Source organism: Macaca nemestrina, chromosome 20 (assembly GCF_043159975.1).
Source record: "Macaca nemestrina isolate mMacNem1 chromosome 20, mMacNem.hap1, whole genome shotgun sequence".
In the NCBI taxonomy this organism is placed as follows: Eukaryota; Metazoa; Chordata; class Mammalia; order Primates; family Cercopithecidae; genus Macaca; species Macaca nemestrina.
In genome coordinates, this window is record NC_092144.1 from 56,065,122 (window position 1) to 56,085,992 (window position 20,871).

The window sequence follows — 20,871 nt, forward strand, 5'->3', positions numbered from 1 at the left end:
GGTCTTGAACTCCTGACCTCAGGTGATCCACCCACCTCAGCCTCCCAAAGTGCTGGGAGTACAGGCATGAGACACAGCACCCGGCCTTTTGTTTTGTTTTGTTTTGTTTTTTGTTTTTGAGACAGAGTCTCGCTCTTGTCATGTGGGCTGGAGTGCAATGGTACGATTTTGGCTCACTGCAACCTCCACCTCCTGGGTTCAAGTGATTCTCCTGCCTTAGTCTCCTGAGTGGCTGGGATTACAGGCACCTGTCACCACACCTGGTTACTTTTTTGTAGTTTTAGTAGAGACGAGGTTTCACCATGTTGGCCAGGCTGGTCTCAAACTCCTGACCTCAGGTGATCCGCCCACCTTGGCCTCCCTAAGTGCTGGGATTATGAGTGTGACCCACTGCACCTGGCCTAGAGAGGTCTTTCTAAAGCATGAATATGATCAGGGCCCTCCCCTGCTCAAAACCCATCTGTAGCTCCCTAGTGCTCTCAGGGCAAAGTTAAGCCCCAAGTGATCTGGCCCCTGTCAACCTCTTTTCAATCTCATCTCTCACCACTAACTCCTCACACTATCTATCACCTAAAATGAGGCTTGAAAAACTACCCCAATATATCACACTCTCTTGCCCTTGGGTCTTTGCACATTCTGTTCCCTATCCTTGGAATGCCTTTCCCCATTCTTTTCTTGACCCTTTATAAGAGTTGGCTCGGGAGCTCTGTCAGTCCTCTGGGCTTCCCCATTTGGGCTGTCACTGTCTGGAGATGAGTCTCTCTCCCTATAGTGTTGTGAGGCCCAGGAAGGCAGGGCTGCGGCTAGTTGGTCACCTCTGTGTCCCCAGCCCAGGGCTGGGCTGACAGGAGGCATTTCAATAATGGTTTGATGGTGAGGTAAACGAACAAATAAAACCGGTGGGGCTGGTCGCGGTGGCTCACAGCTGTGTCCCAACACTTTGGGAGGCCAAGACAGGCAGATCGCTTGATGCCAGGAGTTCAAGACTGGCTTGGGTAACATAAACCCCATCTCATAGTGAAACCCCGAAAAATTGAAAAAATTTAGCTGGGCATGGTGGCCTGTGCCTGCAGTCCTAGTTACTCAGGACCCTGTCTCTACAAAAATTACAAAAATTAGTGTATGTGGTGACGTGCACCTGCGGTCTCAGCTACTCAGGAGGCTGAGATGGGAGGACTGCTTGAGCCTGGGAGGTCAAGGCTGCAGGGAGCTGAGATCATGCCACTGTACTCCAACCTGGGTGACAGAATGAGACCCTGTCTCAAACAACGACAACGACAAAAACCAAACAGGTGGCAGAGACTGCCAGGCAATGTCTGTGCCCTCTGCAGGGCCCAACAGCCCTAGCTTGGAGTTCATGTCAACAGATGTGGTGAACAAATGAATGAATGGCTCATCCATAACGCCGTGGAGAAATTTTATTTGAAGCAGTTGCCTTCCTTTTCTATCCCTGCCCTCGGGGGACAGGAAGCAAACAGTGAAAATATTAATACATACTAACGACCTCTAAGGGGAAATTTGCTATCTACCTGCTTGGGGAAAGTGGCTAGAAGGCGGGCCTCAATCATCTGTCTCCTCGCCCTCCTCCTCCTCCTCGCCCTCCTCCTCCTCCTCGGTGGCTCCCAGGGCTTGCTCCTGGGCTGCTTTCAGAGCCTGCTCCTCTTCCACTGTGGGGTCACTCATCTCCATGATCTCTGGGCCACTGGGGTACTCTTGCTGAATGGGGGCTGGCAGGGCAGGGTTGAAGTTCTCAGGGCTGTACTTGTGACCCCAGCCAATGTAGATGTTCTCAAACTTTCTGGAGAGGCAGAGACACTGTGAAATTCTCCCTCAAAGACCCCAGACTTTACTTTTTTTTTTTTTTTTTTTTTTTTTTTTTTTTTTTTTGAGACAGAGTCTCACTCTGTTGCCCAGGCTGGAGTGCAGTGGTGCGATCTCAGCTTACTTCAACCTCCGCCTCCCTGGTTCAAGCAATTCTCCTGCCTCAGCCTCCCGTGTAGCTGGGACTACAGGCACACACCATCATGTCCAGCTAATTTTTGTATTTTTAGTAGAGACGGGGTTTCACCCTGTTGGCCAGTCTGGTCTCGAACTCCTGACCTCATGATCTGCCCGCCTCGGCCTCCCAAAGTGCTGGGATTACAGGCATGAGCCACTGCATCTGGCCAGCCTTAACTTTCTTTAAGGGTAGGACAAAGCGTGTGCATAGCATGAGCTGCAAAGTTGTGGATGGCAGGGTGAAATGTGCTCACTGGGTTTCTCTGTATTACCCAGGCTGGATGCAAACTCCACCTCCTGGGTTCACTGCAAAATCTGCCTCCTGGGTTCAAGTGATTCTCCCACCTCAGCTTCCCAAGTAGCTGGGACTATAGGTGCACACCACCTCACCCAGCTAAGTTTTGTATTTTTAGTAGAGATGGGGTTTCACCATGTTATCCAGGCTGGTCTCAAACTCCTGACCTCAAGTGATCTGCCCGCCTCGGCCTCCCAAAGTGCTGGGATTACAGGCATGACCACCGTGCCTGGCCTAATTTTTGTATTTTTAGTACAGAGGGGGTTTCACCATGTTGGCCAGGCTGGTCTCAAACTCCTGACCTCAAGTGATCTGCCCGCCTCCACCTCCCAAAGTGTAAAAATTAGCCAGTTGCAGTGGCACGTGCCTGTGGTTCCAGTTACTGGGGAGGCTGAGGTGGGAGGACTGCTGGAGCCCAGGAGTTTGAGGCTGCAGTAAGTTGTGATCATGCCACTGCACTCCAGCCTGGGTGACAGAGTGAGAACCTGTCTCAAAATAAATCAAGAAGTAAGTAACTAAAAATAACAAAACAAATTTAAATTATATATGCGGCTCCTATTTTATTTACGTAAGACATAATTTTATGTTGGATATCAATTTATTTATATGTGACATTTTATTTATGTCCAACATATTATGTGGGACATAAATAAAATTGTCTATGTGCTGGGGACACAGCAGTAAACAAACTAGACAAAAATCCCTGCCGGGTGCGGTGGTTCAGGCCTGTAATCCCAGCACTTTAGGAGGCTGAGGTGGGAGGATCAACTGAGGTCAGGGGCTCAAGACCACCCTGGTGAAACCCCATCTCTACAAAAAATGTAAAAATTAGCTGGGCGTGGTAGCAGGCCCCTGTAGTCCCAACGACTCAGGAGGCTGGGGCATGAGAATCCGTTGAATCCAAGAGATGAAGGTTGCAGTGAGCGGAGATCACACTACTGTACTCCAGCCTGGGTAACAGAGCGAGACTCCATTTCAAAAAAAAAAAAATCCCTGGGTTGTGCCTATATTCTGCTAAGAGGAGATTGACAATGAACAAGGAGATTAGTGCCCAGTCCTAACCCAGCCAATTCAGCCTTTCTGCAGAATTTTAATTAGAGAAGGAAGAGGAACAGATGGGAGGAAAGGGAGGGGACTAAGAGGTAGGGAGAGAGGGAGACAGAGACTGATAAAGAGGCAGAGAGAGCCGAGCGCGGTGGCCCACGCCTGTAATCCCAGCACTTTGAGAGGCCGAGGTGGGTGGATCACCTGAGGTCAGGAGTTGGAGACCAGCCTGGCCAACATGGCGAAATCCCGTCTCTACTAAAAATACAAAAATTAGCTGGGCGTGGTGGCCCATGCCTGTAATCCCAGCTACTGGGAGGGCTGAGGCAGGAGGATGGCTTGAACCCGGGAGGCGGAGGTTGCAGTGAGCTGAGATCGTACCACTAAACTCCAGCCTGGGCGACAAAATAAGACTTCATCTCAAAAAAAAAAAAAAAAGAAAAGAAAAGAAAGAAAAGAAAAGAAAATATTTAAAAATGAGGCCAGGCACAGTGGCTCACGTCTGTAATCCTAGTATGTTGGAAGGCTGAGGTGGGAGGGTTGCTTGAGGCCAGGAGGTGGAGGCTGCAGTGAGCCATGATCACTCCACTGCACTCCAGCCTGGGTGACAGAGAGACCCCATCTCAAAAAAAAAAAAAAAAAAAGAAAGAAAGAAAGAAAGAAAAAGAAAAGAAAAAAACAATGGAACAATGGGTAGGGGGACAGAAGAGCATTGGGCGGGTGGGAGCAGAGGATGGATGGACAAGTGGAGCCTCAAGTTTGGATAATTTGCTTTCAGAGGAATGTTGGCATCTTGGGGTATGGCCTGAAGAAGGGAGTTGGCAAAAGCAAACGTGCCTCTTCCCAGCTTCCAGAGAAGGAAAAAATAAATGCCAGGAATGTGTTAAAGTATCCAGATTACATGCAATCCCACCACGGCTGTGATTCATACAGGAGCGAATACAGTCCCAGTTCACATCGAGATTAAAAAGGAAATTCTAGGAAAAATCGTCCTGCCATCTGGTGGACAAAGCTGGTAGGTGCGCCCACCTCCAGCTGCAAACCCCGTCACGCGGCAGAGCAGAGGGCTGCCAGGTGCCTGGAGGAGAAGGACTGTGGGGAGTGTGCAACTGGGTGGGAGGATATGGGAGTGACTTCGGCTTGCCATTCTTGTTTTTTGAAACAAGGTCTTGCTCTGTCGCCCAGACTGGAGTGCAGTGGTGGGATCACAGCTCACTGCAACCTCGACCTCCTGGGCTCAAGCAATCCTTCTGCCCCAGCCTCCTAAGTAGCTGGGAATCTGTAGTCCATGCAACTATGCCCAGCTGAGTTTTAAATTTATTATTATTATTTTTTTGTACAGATAGGGTCTTACTATGTTACCCTGGCTGGTCTCGAGCTCCTGGGCTCAAGCAATCCTCCCACCTTGGCAACCCAGAGTGCTGGGATTACAGGCATGAGCCAGTGCATCTGGCCCAAGCTTGCCATTCTTTTTGGAACAACTGGTGGTGGGAGGGAAGGTTTCTGCCCCATAGAGAGAAGAGCCTTCCAACTGGAAGAACAGGCCGGGTGTGGTGGCTCACGCCTGTAGTCCCAGCACTTTGGGAGACCGAGGTGGGCAGATCACTCGAGGTCAGGAGTTTGAGACTAGCCTGGCAGGCCGGGCGCGGTGGCTCAAGCCTGTAATCCCAGCACTTTGGGAGGCCAAGGCGGGCGGATCACAAGGTCAGGAGATCGAGACCACAGTGAAACCCCGTCTCTACTAAAAATACAAAAAATTAGCCGGGCGCGGTGGCGGGCGCCTGTAGTCCTAGCTACTCAGGAGGCTGAGGCAGGAGAATGGCGTGAACCCGGGAGGCGGAGCTTGCAGTGAGCCGAGATCGCGCCACTGCACTCCAGCCTGGGCAACAGCGTGAGACTCCGTCTCAAAAAAAAAAGAAAAAGAGACTAGCCTGGCCAACATGGTGAAATCTTGTCTCCACAGAAAATACAAAAATTAGCCAGGCGTGGTGGCATGTGCCTGTAGTCCCAGCTACTAGGGAGGCTGAGCAGGAGAATCACTTGAATTTTGGAGGCGGAAGTTGCAGTGAGCTGAGATGGCGCCACTGCACTGTCACCCAGCCTGGGTGACAGAGCGAGAGTCCATCTCAAACAAAACAAAACCACAAACAAAAAAACTGGAAGGACTGTCCAGGGGACCCCAGGGAAGGAGTCAGCTTCCCCAGAGAGGGACTCTGTCCCTGTCATCAGGGGGCTGGAGATCCAGGTTCGTATCCCACAAGTGCTGTGTGACCTTAGCCAGTCCCTCCCACCCTCTGATTCTCCATGCTCTCGTCATGACTCATCACCAAGACCCATCCTAGTGGGCTGGTATTTCCCACTTTAGCCCTGGTGAAACTCATAGGAGCTATGAGGGGGTCAGTCCTAGGGGCTTCCTGAAGGGGGCCCTCCCCATCTCTGCCCACCCTGGTGAGTTGCCCAGCCCAGCCAAGCCTTGAAGAAGTCCTGAGGGATTCTCCTGCTGGGAGGGGCTGGGGGAAGACCTACTTGCCGCTGGCATAGGCATACGCCCCCGGCCAGAGGTTGGAGCGCACAACGGCCACTGAGTACTGCGGGCAGAGGCTGCAGGATAGCCGGGTGGTCCAGGGTGCCAGGTGCATGATTTCTGTGGTGGAGAGGCAGCAGAGGGTGGGCAGCAGGGTCAGGAAGGCCCTCAGTCCCTGCACTGCACCCTGGAGGAAGGCAGGCAGCAATAAGGGAGGCCTGGAGGGGCATAAGGGGAACTACAGCCACCAACAGCTCGGGCTGCGGTGTTTGAACCCTGGCTGCAGACCACACTCTCTCTCGCACTCTCTTTTTTTTGGAGACAGAGTCTCGTCACTTTGTCACTCAGGTTGCAGTACAGTGGCGTGAGCTCGACTCACTGCAACCTCTGCCTCCTGGGTTCAAGTGATTCTCCTGCCTCAGCCTCCCGAGTAGCTGGGATTATAGGCGTGCACCACCACGCCCGGCTAATTTTGTATTTTTAGTAGAGACAGGGTTTCACCATGTTGGCCAAGCTGATCTCGAACTCCTGACCTCAGGTGATCCACCCACCTCGGCTGGCTGCATCCAGGAAATGGGGAGACTCATCTGGCCTTTGTTGCAGGGTGGCAGTGAGGCCTGGTGACAAGGTCTGCGCACACCTGCTGCAGTGCCTGGTGCCCAGCAGGGCCCCCCGACTGAGGAGCCGCTGTGATTCCGCTCCTGAGTTGGCCATCAGTTTAGACCAGGGTGCAGAGGGCAGGGCACAGCCTGGCAGGATCTGGCTTCAAATCCAGGACTTGTCCCCTGGCCCACTCCTAGCCTCTCTCTCCACTTCCCTGTGAGTGCCTGAGGCCCCAACGTTATGAAATTCCTGTCCATTCATCCAAAATCCAGCTCCAGGTTGGGCACAGTGGGTTATGCCTATAATCCCAGCACTTTGGGAGGCCAAGTAAGGTGGATCACTTGAGGTCAGGAGTTCGAGATCAGCCTGGCCAACATGGTGAAACCCCATCTCTACTAAAAATACGAAAGTTATCTGGGAGTGGTGGCACATGCCTGCAATCCAGCTACTCAGGAGGCTGAGACGAGAAAATTGCATGAAACCGAGAGGTTGAGGTTGCAGTGAGCCAAGATTGCACCACTACACCCCAGCTTGGGTGACGGAGCAAGACTCCGTCTCAAAACAACAACAGCAACACACACACACACACACACACACATACACCCAGCTCCAGTCTTTAGGGAGGGCTCCCCAACTACATCCCCCTCCCTCCAGGCCCACATGGGACTCAAAAGGCCATATCCTAAGGTTTGGGCCATTGCCACAAATCTATGGACATGTTCCCAGAACCTCCTGATGGGGCCACTGTGATCACGCCCATTTTTTAGCTGAGAGAGCCTCTGAGGCTGGGAGGGAAGGACGGGGGAGATGGACCCCAGCAGTGCAGCCACCCCTCCCTTTCTTCCCAGCCCTCCCCAGCTAGTGGTGTACAGGCTGAGAGGGTTTCCTTACCCGCATCTTCTGAAAGTGGCGTTAGCAGTGGGGGGCCAACCTCCTGCTCCACCTCCTCTGGCCCCTCATCAGCCTTCTCTTCCTCCTCCCCCAGGTCCTCTTCCTCCTCTGTCTTCTGCAAAGGGTTCACCCAAGTGCAGCGGCCCTGGGGGTGGGGGGAAGCTCAGGCGATGGCCCCAGTGCACAGAGCCCAGCCTACATCCTGTGGGGGAGGTGAAGGGCCAACAGGACTGAAGCACAGCCTTGTCCTCAGAGACCCAGGCACAGGCAAGAGGGCAAGATTTAGCCGCACAGTTAAGAGGAGGTGGGAAACGGGCCGACAGAACTGCTGTATTGAGATGAGGACTCCTGACTGTGTGACCCCCATTCATGCATTCATTCACTCATTGATTCTTTTTTTTTTTCTTTTTGAGACGGAGTTTTACTCTGTGGCCCAGGCTAGAGTACAGTGGCACGATCTTGGCTCACTGCAACCTCTGCCTTTTCTGGTTTAAGTGATTCTCCTGCCTCAGCCTCCCGAGTAGCTGGGATTAAGGTGCCTGACACCATGCCCGGCTAAATTTTGTATGTTTTAGTAGAGACAGTGTTTCGCCATGTTGGCCAGGCTGGTCTCGAACTCCTGACCTCAAGCGATCCACCCGCCTCGGTCTCCCAAAGTGCTGGGATTACTAGAGCGAGCCATCACACCTGACCACGCATTGATTCTTTTTTTTTTTTTTTTTTTTTGAGACGGAGTCTCACTCTGTCACCCAGGCTGGAGTGCAGTGGTGCAATCTTGGCTCACTGCAAGCTCTGCCTCCCGGGTTCACTGCCCGAGCAGTGGCTCATGCCTGTAATCCCAGCACTTTGGGAGAGTGAGGCAGGTGGATCACTCGAGGTCAGGAGTTTGAGACCAGCCTGGCCAACATGGCGAAACGCCGTCTCTACTAAAAAATATAAAATTTAGCTGGGCATGGTGTCAGGCACCTGTAATCCCAGCATGAGGTGGGCGGATCACGAGGTCAGGAGATGGAGACCATACTGGCTAACATGTTGAAACCCCATCTCTAGTAAAAATACAAAAAAATTAGCCGGGCGTGATGGCAGACGCCTGTAGTCTCAGTTATTCAGGAGGCTGAGGCAGGAGAATGGCGTGAACCCAGGAGGCAGAGCTTGCAGTGAGCCAAGATCATGCCACTGCACTCCAGCCTGGGCAATAGATCGAGAATCTGTCTCAGGAAAAAAAAAAAAGAAAAAGAAAAAAAAAATTAGTCAGGCATAGTTGTGGTGGTACTTGCCTGTAGTCCTAGCTACTCGGGAGGCTGAGGCAGGAGGATTGCTTGAGCCCTGGAGGTCAAGGTAGCAGTGAATTATAATCGTGCCACTGCATGCCAGCTTGGGTGACACAGCAAGATGCATGTGTTAAAAGAAAAAAAAAGTTGGGCGTGGTGGCTCAAAGTGCTGTAATCCCAGCACTTTGAGAAGCTGAGGCGGGCAGATCACCTGAGGTCAGGAGTTTGAGACCAGCCTGACCAACATGAAGGAACCCTGTCTCTCCTAAAAGTACAAAATTAGTTGGGCGTGGCGGTGCGTGCCTGTAATCCCAGCTACTTGGGAGGCTGAGGCAGGAGAATTGCTTAAACCAGGGAGGCAGAGGTTGCAGTGAGCCCAGATCATGCCATTGCACTCTAGCCTGGGCGACAAGAGCAAAACTCTGTCTCAAAAAAAAAAAAAAGAGGAAAAAAGAAGAAGAAGAAGAAGAAAAGGATCGGACGTAGTGGCTCATGCCTATAATCCTAGCACTTTGGGAGGCCAAGGCTGGCGGATTGTCTGAGCTCAGGAGTTTGAGACCAGCTTGGGCAACACAGTGAAACCTCATCTCTACTAAAATATAAAAAATTAGCCGGGCGTGGCAGCGTGTGCCTGTAGTACCAGCTACTCAGGAGGCTGTGGCAGGAGAATCGTCTGAACCTGGGAGGTGGAGGCTGCAGTGAGCTGAGATCGCGCCACTGCACTCCAGCCTGGATGACAGAGACTCCGTACCCCCCCCACCAAAAAAAAAAAAAAAAAAAAAAAAAAACGGAAAGAAAAGGAAAAAAAATGCCTCTGCCCCCAAAGGTTTCCGAAGGGATTATCCGCCAGTATCTGTTGAACCAATCAATGGATGGATGAATGAACGAATGAATGTTAGTTGCCTAGCAGAGAGTAAGAGCTTGAGGTCACTATTCCAGGGTCATGCGCGAGCCCCCTGCCCCTGCCATGTGGGAGGCGGGAGTCCCGGCGCTCACCTGCGGCAGGATGTGCTGTGTGTGATGCACCCAGTTGGCCATGGAGTCGACCAGCTCCAGCACGGGGATGCCCTCGAAGTCGGGGTTCTCCTCGTAGGAGTCGCGCCCAGCACCACCTTCCTCCTCCTCGTCGCCCTCCTCCTCGCTAAACTGGTAGAAGCCCAGCGGGCTGACCTGCGTGGCGGCCGAGATGCGGGCTATTTGGGCCCGCAGGTAGTTGGCCTCGTTGCCCGGGAAGGGAGGGTAGCTGACCACCGGTGCGTCCAGGTAGCCTGTGAAGAACTTCTTGATCTTTCGGGCGTTCACGATCTGGGCCGGGGTGACGTGGGGCAGCCGCGTCCACGGCAGGCCCGGCTCGTTGCACACAAAGTACAGGTACTTGTTGGCGCCCGAGCGGCTCTCCTCCTTGGGGATCACGGGCGGCGGCTTCCACACGGGCTTAGGGATGATGTCCACGGTCTTCTCCTCGTCCTCCTCGCCCTCCTCCTCGCCGTGCGCCTCCATGACCTCGCCACCCTCCGTCATCTCCTCCACCTCCTCCTCCTCCGCCTCCTCCTCGCCCTCCCGGAATTCCACCTCGGCCACCAGGTAGCTGCGGTTCATTCCCAGGATCTTGCCCCAGAAGCGACAGGTGTGGATTGGCTGCTGCTCCGCCAGCTGCTTCATGGCCAGGAAAATGCGGAAGCTCTCGTCGGAGCTCAGGCCGACGCCCGCCTGCTCGAAGTAGAAAGCGGTCTCCATGATGTTGGGCACTGGCGTCTCCCCCTGCGCAGGGTAGGGTGGAGGGCAGAGGGGAGAATGCTGAAGCTCCGCTCCCTAGTCTACCTTTTCCAGACTTTTCTAGAGTCAAGAGAGCTAAAAGAGGCTGGGTGCAGTGGCTCACGCCTATAATCCCAGCACTTTGAAAGGCCGAGGTCGGCTGGTCACTTGAGGTCACGAATTCCAGTCCAGCTTGGCCAACATGGTGAAACTCTGTCTCTACTAAAAATACAAAAATTAGCCAGCCATACAAGCGGGCGCCTGTAATCCCAGCTACCCAGGAGGCTGAGGCAGGAGAATCACTTGAACCAGGGAGGCGGAGTTTGCAGGGAGCTGAGATTGCTCCACTGCACTCCAGCCTGAGCAACAGAGTGAGACACGGTCTCAAAAAATAAAAAGAGGCCTGATGTGGTGGCTCACGCCTGAAATTCCAACACTTAGGGAGGCCAAGGCAGGCAGATAACTTGAGGTTAGGAGTTTGAGACCAGTCTGGCCAACATGGTGAAACACTGTATCTTTAAAAAATACAAAAATTAGCCAGTCGTGGTGACAGGCGCCTGTAATCCTAGCTACTTGGGAGGCTGAGGCAGGAGGATCGCTTGGACCTGAGAGGTGGAGGTTGCAGTGAGCCAAGATCACACCACTGCACTCCAGCCTGGGTGACAGAGTGAGACTCCGTCTCAGAAAAGAAAAGAGAAGAGAAGAGAAGAGAAGAGAAGAGAAGAGAAGAGAAGAGAAGAGAAGAGAAGAGAAGAGAAGAGAGAAAAGAAAAGAAAAAGAAAGAAACCTAAAAGATTCTGTAACTCAGCTGCCACTCATGCCAGCCAGTGAGATGTAGGGAAAGCCATTGGAGAGGATGTCCCTGATGGAGAAGAAAAGGGAAAACCACACTAGGAGAAAATCTTTTGCCTTTTGTCTTTTGTCTTTCCCTATTCTTCCTGCCTGGAATGGGGACATAAGATCTGGAGCCACAGCAGCTATCTTGGGACCATGAGGCAACACACGGGCGACAAAGTACTACACCCTTAATGGTGGTGGAGATGACGGTGGAAATTGCCTGGTCCCCAGTAGCATTGCTCAGCTGCCTTACCCACCCTGACCTTCTTCCTCCTGTAACAAGCCACTTTTATTCACGATTTCTGTGACTTGAAGCCTGATGCATTCCTAACACGAACTCCATGTTTCACAGAAAGTTAAGGGAGAAGACAGGTCTTGAACGGAGGAGTCAGTGATGTTAGAGGATGGTAATAAGTCTGCCCTCACTGCCTCCATCTATACCATTTGCTTGATTCACACAGCCAGAGGACGGGTGGGGCGGAGGAGAAGAAGAAAAGGAGAGGAGGAGGAGGAGGAAAAAGAGGAAGAAGGAAAGAAGGAGAAAGAGAGAGAGAGAGCGAGGCTCAGAAAGGGATTGAAGGCAAGCAAGCTGAAACTAGAAGCCAGCAAAGTTTACGGCCATGCACAGTGGCTCATGCCTGTAATCCCAGCCCTTTGGGAGGCCGAGGCAGGCAGATCACAAGGTCAGGAGATCGAGACCATCCTGGTTAAAATAGTGAAACCCCGTCTCTACTAAAAATACAAAAAATTAGCCAGGCGTGGAGGCACGCACCTGTAGTCCCAGCTACTTGGAAGGCTGAGGCAGGAGAATAGCATGAACCCAGGAGGTGGAGCCTGCAGTGAGCGGAGATCGTGCCACTGCACTCCAGCCTCGGTGACAGAGGGAGACTCCGTCTCAAAAAAAAAAAAAAAAAAAAAAAAAAGGCCGGGCACGGTGGCTCAAGCCTGTAATCCCAGCACTTTGGGAGGCCGAGGCGGGTGGATCACGAGGTCAGGAGATCGAGACCATCCTGGCTAACACGGTGAAACCCCGTCTCTACTAAAAATACAAAAAACTAGCCGGGCGTGGTGGCGGGCGCCTGTAGTCCCATCTACTCGGAGGCTGAGGCGGGAGAATGGCGTGAACCCAGGAGGCGGAGCTTGCAGTGAGCCGAGATCGCGCCACTGCACCCCAGCCTGGGCGACACAGCGAGACTCCGTCTCAAAAAAAAAAAAAAAAAAAAAAAAAGAAGCCAGCAAAGTTTTGGCTCAGAAGCCAGGGAAAGAAGTGTAATGTACATCTGCACAGGCCACAGACCAATATCCTTCTCTCTCCCAGGGAAATGCCTGCCAGCCCCTATCCACGTGGCCACAAGGCTGTCACCAACACTTTATTATTCAATCAGTCCCGAAATCTTTATTATTTATTTATTTATTAATTATTATTATTATTTTTGAGACAGAGTCTTGCTCTGTCACCCAGGCTGGAGTGCAGTGACATGATCTCGGCTCACTGCAACCTCCGCCTCCTGGGTTCAAGCCAGTCTCCTGCCTCAGCCTCCTCAGTAGCTGGGATTATAGGCATGCACCACCATGCCCAGCTAGTTTGTGTATTTTTAGTGCGTTTTTTGTAGTTTGTATTTTTTGTGTTTGGTACAATGTTTGTATTTTAGTCCTGACCTCGTGATCCACCTGCCTCGGCCTCCCATAGTGCTGGGATTACAGGCGTGAGCCACCACATCCGGCCCTGTCGCAATTAATTAAAATTTAAAAAAGAAAAGAAAAGCCCTCCAGCTGGTGATTCTCAATGTCTCAGTGACTGGCTCTGTGTGCAGAGAGTAACAGCATGTAGAATGAACGCCTGGCGCTTGAGTTACATGATGAAATGAGAGCACGCTCCTAAAGGTCTTGGCAGGGGACCAAGCAGGTGTCAGAATTATCATAGAGTCCAGAACAAAAGTCTGTTGAACGAGTGAAAGAACACTTCGCCCCAATTTTAAGCATCATCCAATTCTGGGTTTGTGAAATTAAATATAGCCAGTCCCAGACTTAAGATAATTTGACTTAGAGTTTTCAACTTTAGGGTGGGTTTATCAGGGTATTAAATGCATTTTTGACCTATGTGTTTTTTTTGTTTTTTTTTTTTTTTTTTGAGATGGAGTCTTGCTCTCACACTCAGGATGGAGTGCAGAGGCGCGATCTGGGCTCAGTGCAACATCCACCTCCTAGGTTCAAGCCATTCTCCTGCCTCAGCCTCCCGAGTAGCTGGGATTACAGGCGCCCGCCACCACGCCTGAGTAATTTTTGTACTTTTAGTAGAGATGGGGTTTCACTATGTTGATCAGGCTGGTCTCAAACTCCTGACCTCAGGTGATCTGCCCACCTCAGCCTCCCAAAGTTGCTGGGACTACAGACATGAGCCACGGTGCCCGGCCAGTATTTTTGACTTATAATGGATTTATTGGGACCTGATCCCATGCAGAAGTTGAAGAGCATCTTGTATTCTTTTTTTTTTTTTTGAGACGGAGTCTCGCTCTGTCGCCCAGGCTGGAGTGCAGTGGCCGGATCTCAGTTCACTGCAAGCTCCGCCTCCCGGGTTCCCGCCATTCTCCTGCCTCAGCCTCCCGAGTAGCTGGGACTACAGGCGTCCGCCTCCAGGCCCGGCTAGTTTTTTGTATTTTTTAGTAGAGACGGGGGTTTCACCGTGTTAGCCAGGATGGTGTCGATCTCCTGACCTCGTGATCCGCCCGTCTCGGCCTCCCAAAGTGCTGGGATTACAGGCGTGAGCCACCGCGCCCGGCCGAAGAGCATCTTGTATTCTGAGGACGGTGGAATGTTAATGAGTCCTGGGTGCTGCAGTTCTTAGTGGATCTCAATTTATAAACTGAGAAACTGAGGCTGGGAAAAAAGGAGTAATTGATTCAGTGTCCAGAGACTCCAGGAGGCACTGAATTTCACAGAAAAGGTCTGCAGGGCAAAATCATTTTCTGGAGAGAGGAGTAGGAGACGGTACGAGAGACCAGTCTCCGTCTCTGCCTGGCAGCTGGACTTAGCTTTCTAAATAGCAGAGCTTCTCAGGGTATGCTTAAGTGAAAAATCCAATTAAAAGATTAAAACAAACAAACAAAAACAGCTGGGCGCAGTGGCTCATGCCTGTAATCCCAGCACTTTGGGAGGCTGAGGTGGGTGGATCCCTTGAGGTCAGGAGTTCAAGACTAGCTTGGCCAACACAGTGAAACCCCATCTCTACCAAAAAATACCCCCCGAAATTAGTTGGGCATGGGGGCACTTGCCTGTAGTCCCAGCTACTCAGTAAGCTGAGGAAGGAGAATCATGAATCACTTGAACTCAGGAAGTGAAAGTTGCAGTGAGCCAAAATCACGCCACTGCACTCTAGCCCGGGAGACAGTAAGACTCCGTCTCAAAAAAAAAAGAAAAAAAGAAAAAACTGTGTGTGTGTATGTGTGTGTATATATATATTTTTTTAATTTTTTTTTTTTTCTGTTTTTTGAGATGGAGTCTTGCTCTGTCGCCTAGGCTGGGGTGCAGTGGTGCGATCTTGGCTCACTGCAAGCTCTGCCTCCCGGGTTCACGCCATTCTTCTGCCTCAGCCTCCTGAGTAGGTGGGACTACAGGCACCCGCCACCATGCCCGGCTAATTTTTTGTATTTTTAGTAGAGACGGGGTTTCACTGTGTTAGCTAGGATGGTCTCGATCTCCTGACCTCGTGATCTGCCTGCCTTGGCCTCCCAAAGTGCTGGGATTACAGGCGTGAGCCACCGTGCCCGGCCAAAAAAACTATATATATTTAAAAAAAAAAAAAAAAATATATATATATATATATATATATATATAAAATAAAAATTAAAAAAATAAAAAGCAGAGCTGACAGCCTTTCCTTTGCTTCAAACCATTCAGCGGTGCTCCAGTGGCCTCAGAAGAAAGCCCACATCCTTTGCCTGGTGTTCAAGGCCTCCTGTGACCTGGTCCTGCCTCCTCCACTGGGGGCACCCATGAGACTTAAGTTGTTTTTGTTTTTTTGGTTTTTTGTTTTTTTTGATACAGAGTTGCGTTCTGTTGCCCAGGCTGGAGTGCAGTGGTGGGATCGGCTCACTTCAACCTCTACCTTTGGGTTCAAGTGATTCTCCTGTCTCAGCCTCCTGAGTAGCTGGGATTACAGGCGCCCGCCATCACACCCAGCTAATTTTTGTATTTTTAGTAGAGACAGGGTTTTGCCGTATTGACCAGGCTGGTCTTGAACTCGTGACCTCGTGATCCACCCACCTCGGCCTCCCAAAGCACTGGGATTACAGGCATAAGCCACCCCATCCTGCCGAGACTGAAGTTATTTTGTGACTGGATTGTCCAATGCTGTCTTTTGCCTCCGGGCCTCGACACAGGCTGTGCCCTAAGTATGCTTGGGCTCCCACTGACCCTGAAGCCCACCTCTCCTGACTGGCTCACTCACCACCTCCTCCTCCATCTCCTGTTCGCCTTCGGCACCGCCTCCACTCCGGGTGAACAGCGCCTTCTGTTTCTCTGCCATCTCGTAGGTGGGCTGCATCTCGGGCTCGTCCCGCAGCGTGTCCAGCTTGGGGTGGAACCATTCCCACTGCGTGGTGCGGTTCAGCGACTCCAGGACAGACAAGGGGTCCTCGGGCCGCTGGTTCAGGATCTTGGTCAGCAGGTTCACCAGGTGCTCGTACCTGCCTCCCGCAGGAGGAGTGGGAAGAGAGGGGCCTCACTCACTCAGCTCACTGAGCCGGCTCCCATGTGCCTGGCCCTGTGCCTGGTGCTGGGGACACAGTAGGGAACAGAAAAGGTTCCTGCCCAGGTGTAGCTGACATTTATTTATTTGTTTACTTATTTTTTTCTTATTATACTTTAAGTTCTAGGGTACATGTGGATAATGTGCAGGTTTGTTACATATGTATACTTGTGCCATGTTGGCGTGCTGCACCCATCAACTTGTCAGCACCCATCAACTCGTCATTTACATCAGGTATAACTCCCAATGCAATCCCTCCCCCCTCCCCCCTTGTTTACTTATTTTTATTTATTTTTTGAGATGGAGTCTTGCTCTGTTGCTCAGGCTGGAGTGCAGTGGTGCATCTCTGCTCACTACAACCTCTGCCTCCTGGGTTCAAGCGATTCTCCTGCCTCAGCCTCCCGAGTAGCTGGGATTACAGGCACCCGCCACCACGCCCGGCTAATTTTTGTATTTTTAGTAGAGACGGGGTTTCACCATGTTGGTCAGGCTGGTCCCGAACTCCTGACCTTGTGATCTGCCCACCTTGGCATCCCAAAGTGCTGGGATTACAGGCATAAGCCACCATGAACGGTCGACATTCTTTTTTTGAGACAGAGTCTCGCTCTGTCACCCAGGCTGGAGTGCAGTGGCGCGATCTTGGCTCACTGCAAGCTCCGCCTCCCGGGTTCACGCTGTTTTCCTGCATCAGTCTCCTAAGTAGCTGGGACCACAGGTGCCTGCCACCACGCCCAGCTAATTTTTTGTATTTTCAATAGAGACGGGGTTTCAACATGTTAGCCAGGAAGGTCTTGATCTCCTGACCTGGTGATCTGCCCGCCTCGGCCTCCCAAAGTGCTGGGATTACAGGCATGAGCCGCCACGTGTGGCCTCCCGGCCGACATTCTTATGATGGAGACTGAGACTAATCAAACAAGCAAAATATATACAGCGTGTCAGGCATGGGGTGGCAATTTATAGGGTGACACATAAAGTACTGAATGGGGCCTGGGGGTGCCAGGGATGGGAGAGGGTTTGCAATTTGATTTTTTAAATTTATTTTTCAGACAGGGTCTCGCTCTGTTGCCCAAGCTGGAGTGCAGTAGTGCGACCTTGGCTCACTGCAGCCTCTGTCTCCTGGGTTCAAGCGATTTTCCTGCCTCAGCCTCCTAAGTAGCTGGGATTACAGGCACACACCACCACATCCTGCTAATGTTTTTGTATTTTTTGTAGAGACAGAGTTTCATCATGGTGGCCAGGCTGGTCTCAAACTCCTGACCTCAGGTGATCCGCCTTCCTCGACCTCCCAAAGTGTTGGGATTACAGGCATGAGCCACCACACCTAGCCAACATTTATATTCTTCTTATTATTATTTTTGAGACAAAGTTTTGCTCTGTTGCCCAGGCTGGAGTGCAGTGGTGTGATCTCAGCTCACCACCACCTCTGCCTCCTGGGTTCAAGCGATTCTCCTGCTTCGGTCTCCTGAGTAGCTGGGACTACAGGTGCGCACCACCATCCCCAGCTAATTTTTGTATTTTTAGTAGAGATGGGGTTTCACTTTGTTGGCCAGGCCGGGCTCAAACTCCTGACCTCGTGATCTGCCCACTTAGGCCTCCCAAAGTGCTGGGATTACAGGCCTGAACCACTGTGCCTGGCCAGCATTTGTATTTTTCTTTTTATTGACACAAGGTCTCACTTTGTCACCCAAGCTGGAGTGCAGTGGCTCGGTCTTGGCTCACTGCAACCTCTGGTTCCCGGGTTCAAGTGATTCTCCCGCCTCAGCCTCCCCGGTAGCTGGGATTACACATGTGTGCCACCATGCCTAATTTTTGTACTTTTTGTAGAGATGGGGTTTTGCCATGTTGCCCAGGCTGGTCTCAAACTCCCGGACTCAAGTGATCTGCCTGCCTCAGCCTCCCAAACTGCTGGGATTACAGGTGTGAGCCACCGGGCCTGGTCCCAGTCAGCCTTTGAAACCAAGTTGGTCTGATTTCCAAGCATGTTATGTGTCACCCTTTGCTATGCGGAAACTGTTTTGTTGGCAGTCTTGGGTGTGGTGTTGGGCCATCATGGAAGCTGGGAAGGGTAAGAAGCGGTGAGACTTTGGCTAGGGATTCGCAGGAAGACAGCCTGAAGCTCTGAAAAGCTGGCACTTGGGGAATAGCCAGAGGTTAATTCTGACTAGATTCTAGGATCCGAGGAAGGAGCAGGTAGTGACTAGAAATGAAATTTGGACAGTGGGCAGGGGCTGAACCATATAAGGCCTTTTGTTTGTTGGTTTGTTTGAGACAGAGTCTCACTCTGTTGCTCAGGCTGGAGTGCATTGGCACGATCTTGGCTCACTGTAGCCTCTGCCTCCCGGTTCAAGTGATTCTCCTGCCTCAGTCTCCTGAGTGGTTGAGATCACAGGCCTGCGCCACCATGCCTGGCTTTTTGTATTTTTAGTAGAGATGGGTTTTGCCATGTTGGCCAGGCTGGTCTCGAACTCCTGACTTCGAGTGATCTGTCTGCCTCGGCCTCCCAAAGTGCTGGGATTACTGGCATGAGCAAGGCCTTGTATGTTTCAGGTCAGGAGCCTTGAAGGCTGTGGCGAGGAGTCTGAGCTTCCTCCACGGGCAATGGGGAGCCATAGCAGATTCTGAGCATTGGAGGGATAGGGCCAGCTTTGTGCTTTAGTAAGAACCATTACTTCATCAATCTCATTTCTCCCGCTCTCCCTCTTTCTCCCTTGGTTCCAGACATACCAGCTCCTCAAAAACAGCAAGCCTCAGAGACTTTGCATTTGTCGTGCGCTCTGCCTGGCTCACTCTTCCTCCAGTTATCTGCAAGATGCTCTCCCTCACCTCCTTTAGGGCCCTAATCAAATGTCACCACCTTGGACAGGCCTTCTCTGACCCACACAATTTATTTTTTTTGAGACGGAGTCTCGCTCTGTTGCCCAGGCTGGAGTGCAGTGGCATGATCTCGGCTCACCGCAACCTCTGCCTCCCGGGTTCAAGTGATTCTCCTGCCTCAACCTCTCAAGGAGCTGGGATTACAGGCCCATGCTACCATGCCCTGATAATTTTTGTATTTTTTAGTAGAGATAGGGTTTCACCATGTTGGCCAGGCTGGTCTTGAACTCCTGACCTCAGGTGATCCGCCCGTGTCGGCCTCCTAAAGTGCTGGGATAATAGGCCTGAGCCCCCATGCCTGGTCAGACCCCCACTATTTTATGTGTTCCCTAGCCCTCTTAGCCTCCCTTATTTTTGACCTGAGCCCTTAGCTTCAGTTGATCACTTTTTCTATTTCTTGCCCACTCCCCTATAAAGAGAGCGTCCCAGGCATCTAATGGAGGCTGAGAGCAGTGTATTGTGACTGCAGCTAAGTGGCTTTCGCAAGTATCTTCCTCAGGCAGGGAGGTTTAGTTGCAGGATAAGAGGGTCTCAGGAGGGCTGGGCACAGTGGTTCATGCCTGCAATCTCAGCACTTTGGGAGGCCAAGATGGGCAGATCACTTGAGGTCAAGAACTTGAAACTAGCCTGGGCAACAGGGTGAAACCTTCTCTCCACTAAAAATACAAATATTAGCTGGGTGAGGTGGAGCACGCCTGTAACCCCAGCTACTCGGGAGGCTGAAGCAGAAGAATCACTTTAACTCAAGAGGGAGAGGTTGCAGTGAGCCGAGATCGTGCCACTGTGCTCCAGGCTCCAGCCTGGGCGACAGCGTGAGACTATGTCTGGGGGAAAACAAAACAAAAAAAAAGCAAGAGGACTTGGGGAGCCAAATCACGTGTTCTGGAATCCTGACTCTGCCACATCCTAGCTGTGTAGTTTTGGGTAAGCGACCCAACCTCTCCGTGTCTTCTCAGTCTCCTCTGTAAAGCAGGATGAGCTGATGTGCTCATCTCCCTGAGAATTAGGCGTGTGTGCCTGCAGTGCCGGCACATGTCTGGGAAGTGAATGCTAGCTGTTGTTGGCCCTGATTCCGACTCTGAGCTGAATTAGAGGCCGGGAGCAGTCACTGGTTTTCCATGAGGGACGATCCCTTGTCTGACTGATTGAGGCAGGGACCTGGGTGGGGCCCCTCCCTGCCTGGGTCCCCCACCTGCCCCACTCCTAGCCCCTGCTCACAGGCTGAGGTCGCAACTGATGCTGGTCTGCAGCAGGTAGGCCTTGGCGTTCTGCACGGCCAGCTCCAGAGGCTCGGGCTCAGGCACTTCGGCACTGTAGTGTGGGAAGCCCAGCTCAGAGGGCGAGAACTGAAGGGCAGGGTCATCCCTTATGTAGGGCCCGTGCTGGGCACCTTCAGAGAACTGGTCTGTCTGGTAGAGGTTGAACGGGTCCAAGGGGTTGACTGGGGGCTCCGGGAAGGTGGAATCCAGTTGCTGGAACAGGCTGCTTTGGCCCTGCTGGAGCCGCTGCATTAGGCTGGTGGTGACCTCGGCGGCCTGGATCCTGCTTTCATCCGAGTAAGGCTGGGGCTGGAACTCCAAGGGAAAGCCCGTGTTCATGGATGAGTACTCCATGCTACCTATCCGGGCTTCCTCAGCCTGGAAGGCCCGGGGCATCAGCAAGCTCTCCTGTTGGGACAGGCTGCCCCTCTGTGACCAACCCGGGGCGTTACGCTGGGCGTCTGGCGCTATCTGCTGCCCCTCCTCGGGGTCCGCTGCCAGGGGCTGAACTTGGTCCTGACTGTACTGCCTCTGGGAGGCCTGGGAAGTCCTCCGGTCCGGGGGCTGCTGGGGAGGGCGCTCTGGGTAGGGCGGCAGGTCCCCCATGGTTCGCCAGGAGGAACAGACCTCTAGGAGAAAGGCTTACAGACAAGGAAGCCAAGCGAGCCACCTGTGGACACCGCCGGTTTCTGAGCACCGGAAGCGGGGGCCGTTACCCGGTGAGGGCGGGGGGAGCCGGGCCAGGGTGGGTTCCGCGCAGGCTCCGGGCGGCG

The 20,871-nt window shown here is 52.2% G+C and overlaps 1 protein-coding gene across 3 annotated transcripts; it reads right to left on the minus strand.

Moving 5' to 3' along the window:
- Nucleotides 1-1,400: 1,400 nt before the first annotated feature.
- On the minus strand, nt 1,401-20,841 carry LOC105478678 (radial spoke head 6 homolog A). Of its 3 annotated transcripts, XM_071087171.1 has the most exons (6): nt 20,058-20,838; nt 15,666-15,903; nt 9,623-10,387; nt 7,356-7,500; nt 5,864-5,981; nt 1,401-1,798 (listed from the first exon to the last, which is right to left on the minus strand). In XM_071087171.1, exons 1-6 carry the CDS (start codon nt 20,702-20,704, stop codon nt 1,561-1,563), a joined length of 2,151 nt encoding a protein of 716 aa, XP_070943272.1. In that variant the 5' UTR covers nt 20,705-20,838; the 3' UTR covers nt 1,401-1,560. The 3 variants fall into 3 exon arrangements, with proteins under 3 accessions (XP_070943272.1, XP_070943273.1, XP_070943274.1); XM_071087172.1 differs by lacking the exon at nt 5,864-5,981 and having other exon boundaries at nt 20,058-20,841; XM_071087173.1 differs by lacking the exon at nt 1,401-1,798 and having other exon boundaries at nt 5,940-6,079; nt 20,058-20,841.
- Nucleotides 20,842-20,871: the final 30 nt, after the last annotated feature.

Excerpts from the sequence above, each read along its gene's own strand:
- LOC105478678 (XM_071087171.1), bottom strand. The coding sequence starts at position 20,704 with ATGGGGGACCTGCCGCCCTACCCAGAGCGCCCTCCCCAGCAGCCCCCG. Across the intron at positions 7,501-9,622 it reads CACAGCACATCCTGCCGCAG|GGCCGCTGCACTTGGGTGAA; the intron begins GTGAGCGCCGGG and ends CCCCACCCCCAG. Across the intron at positions 5,982-7,355 it reads GCCACTTTCAGAAGATGCGG|AAATCATGCACCTGGCACCC; the intron begins GTAAGGAAACCC and ends TCTCCACCACAG.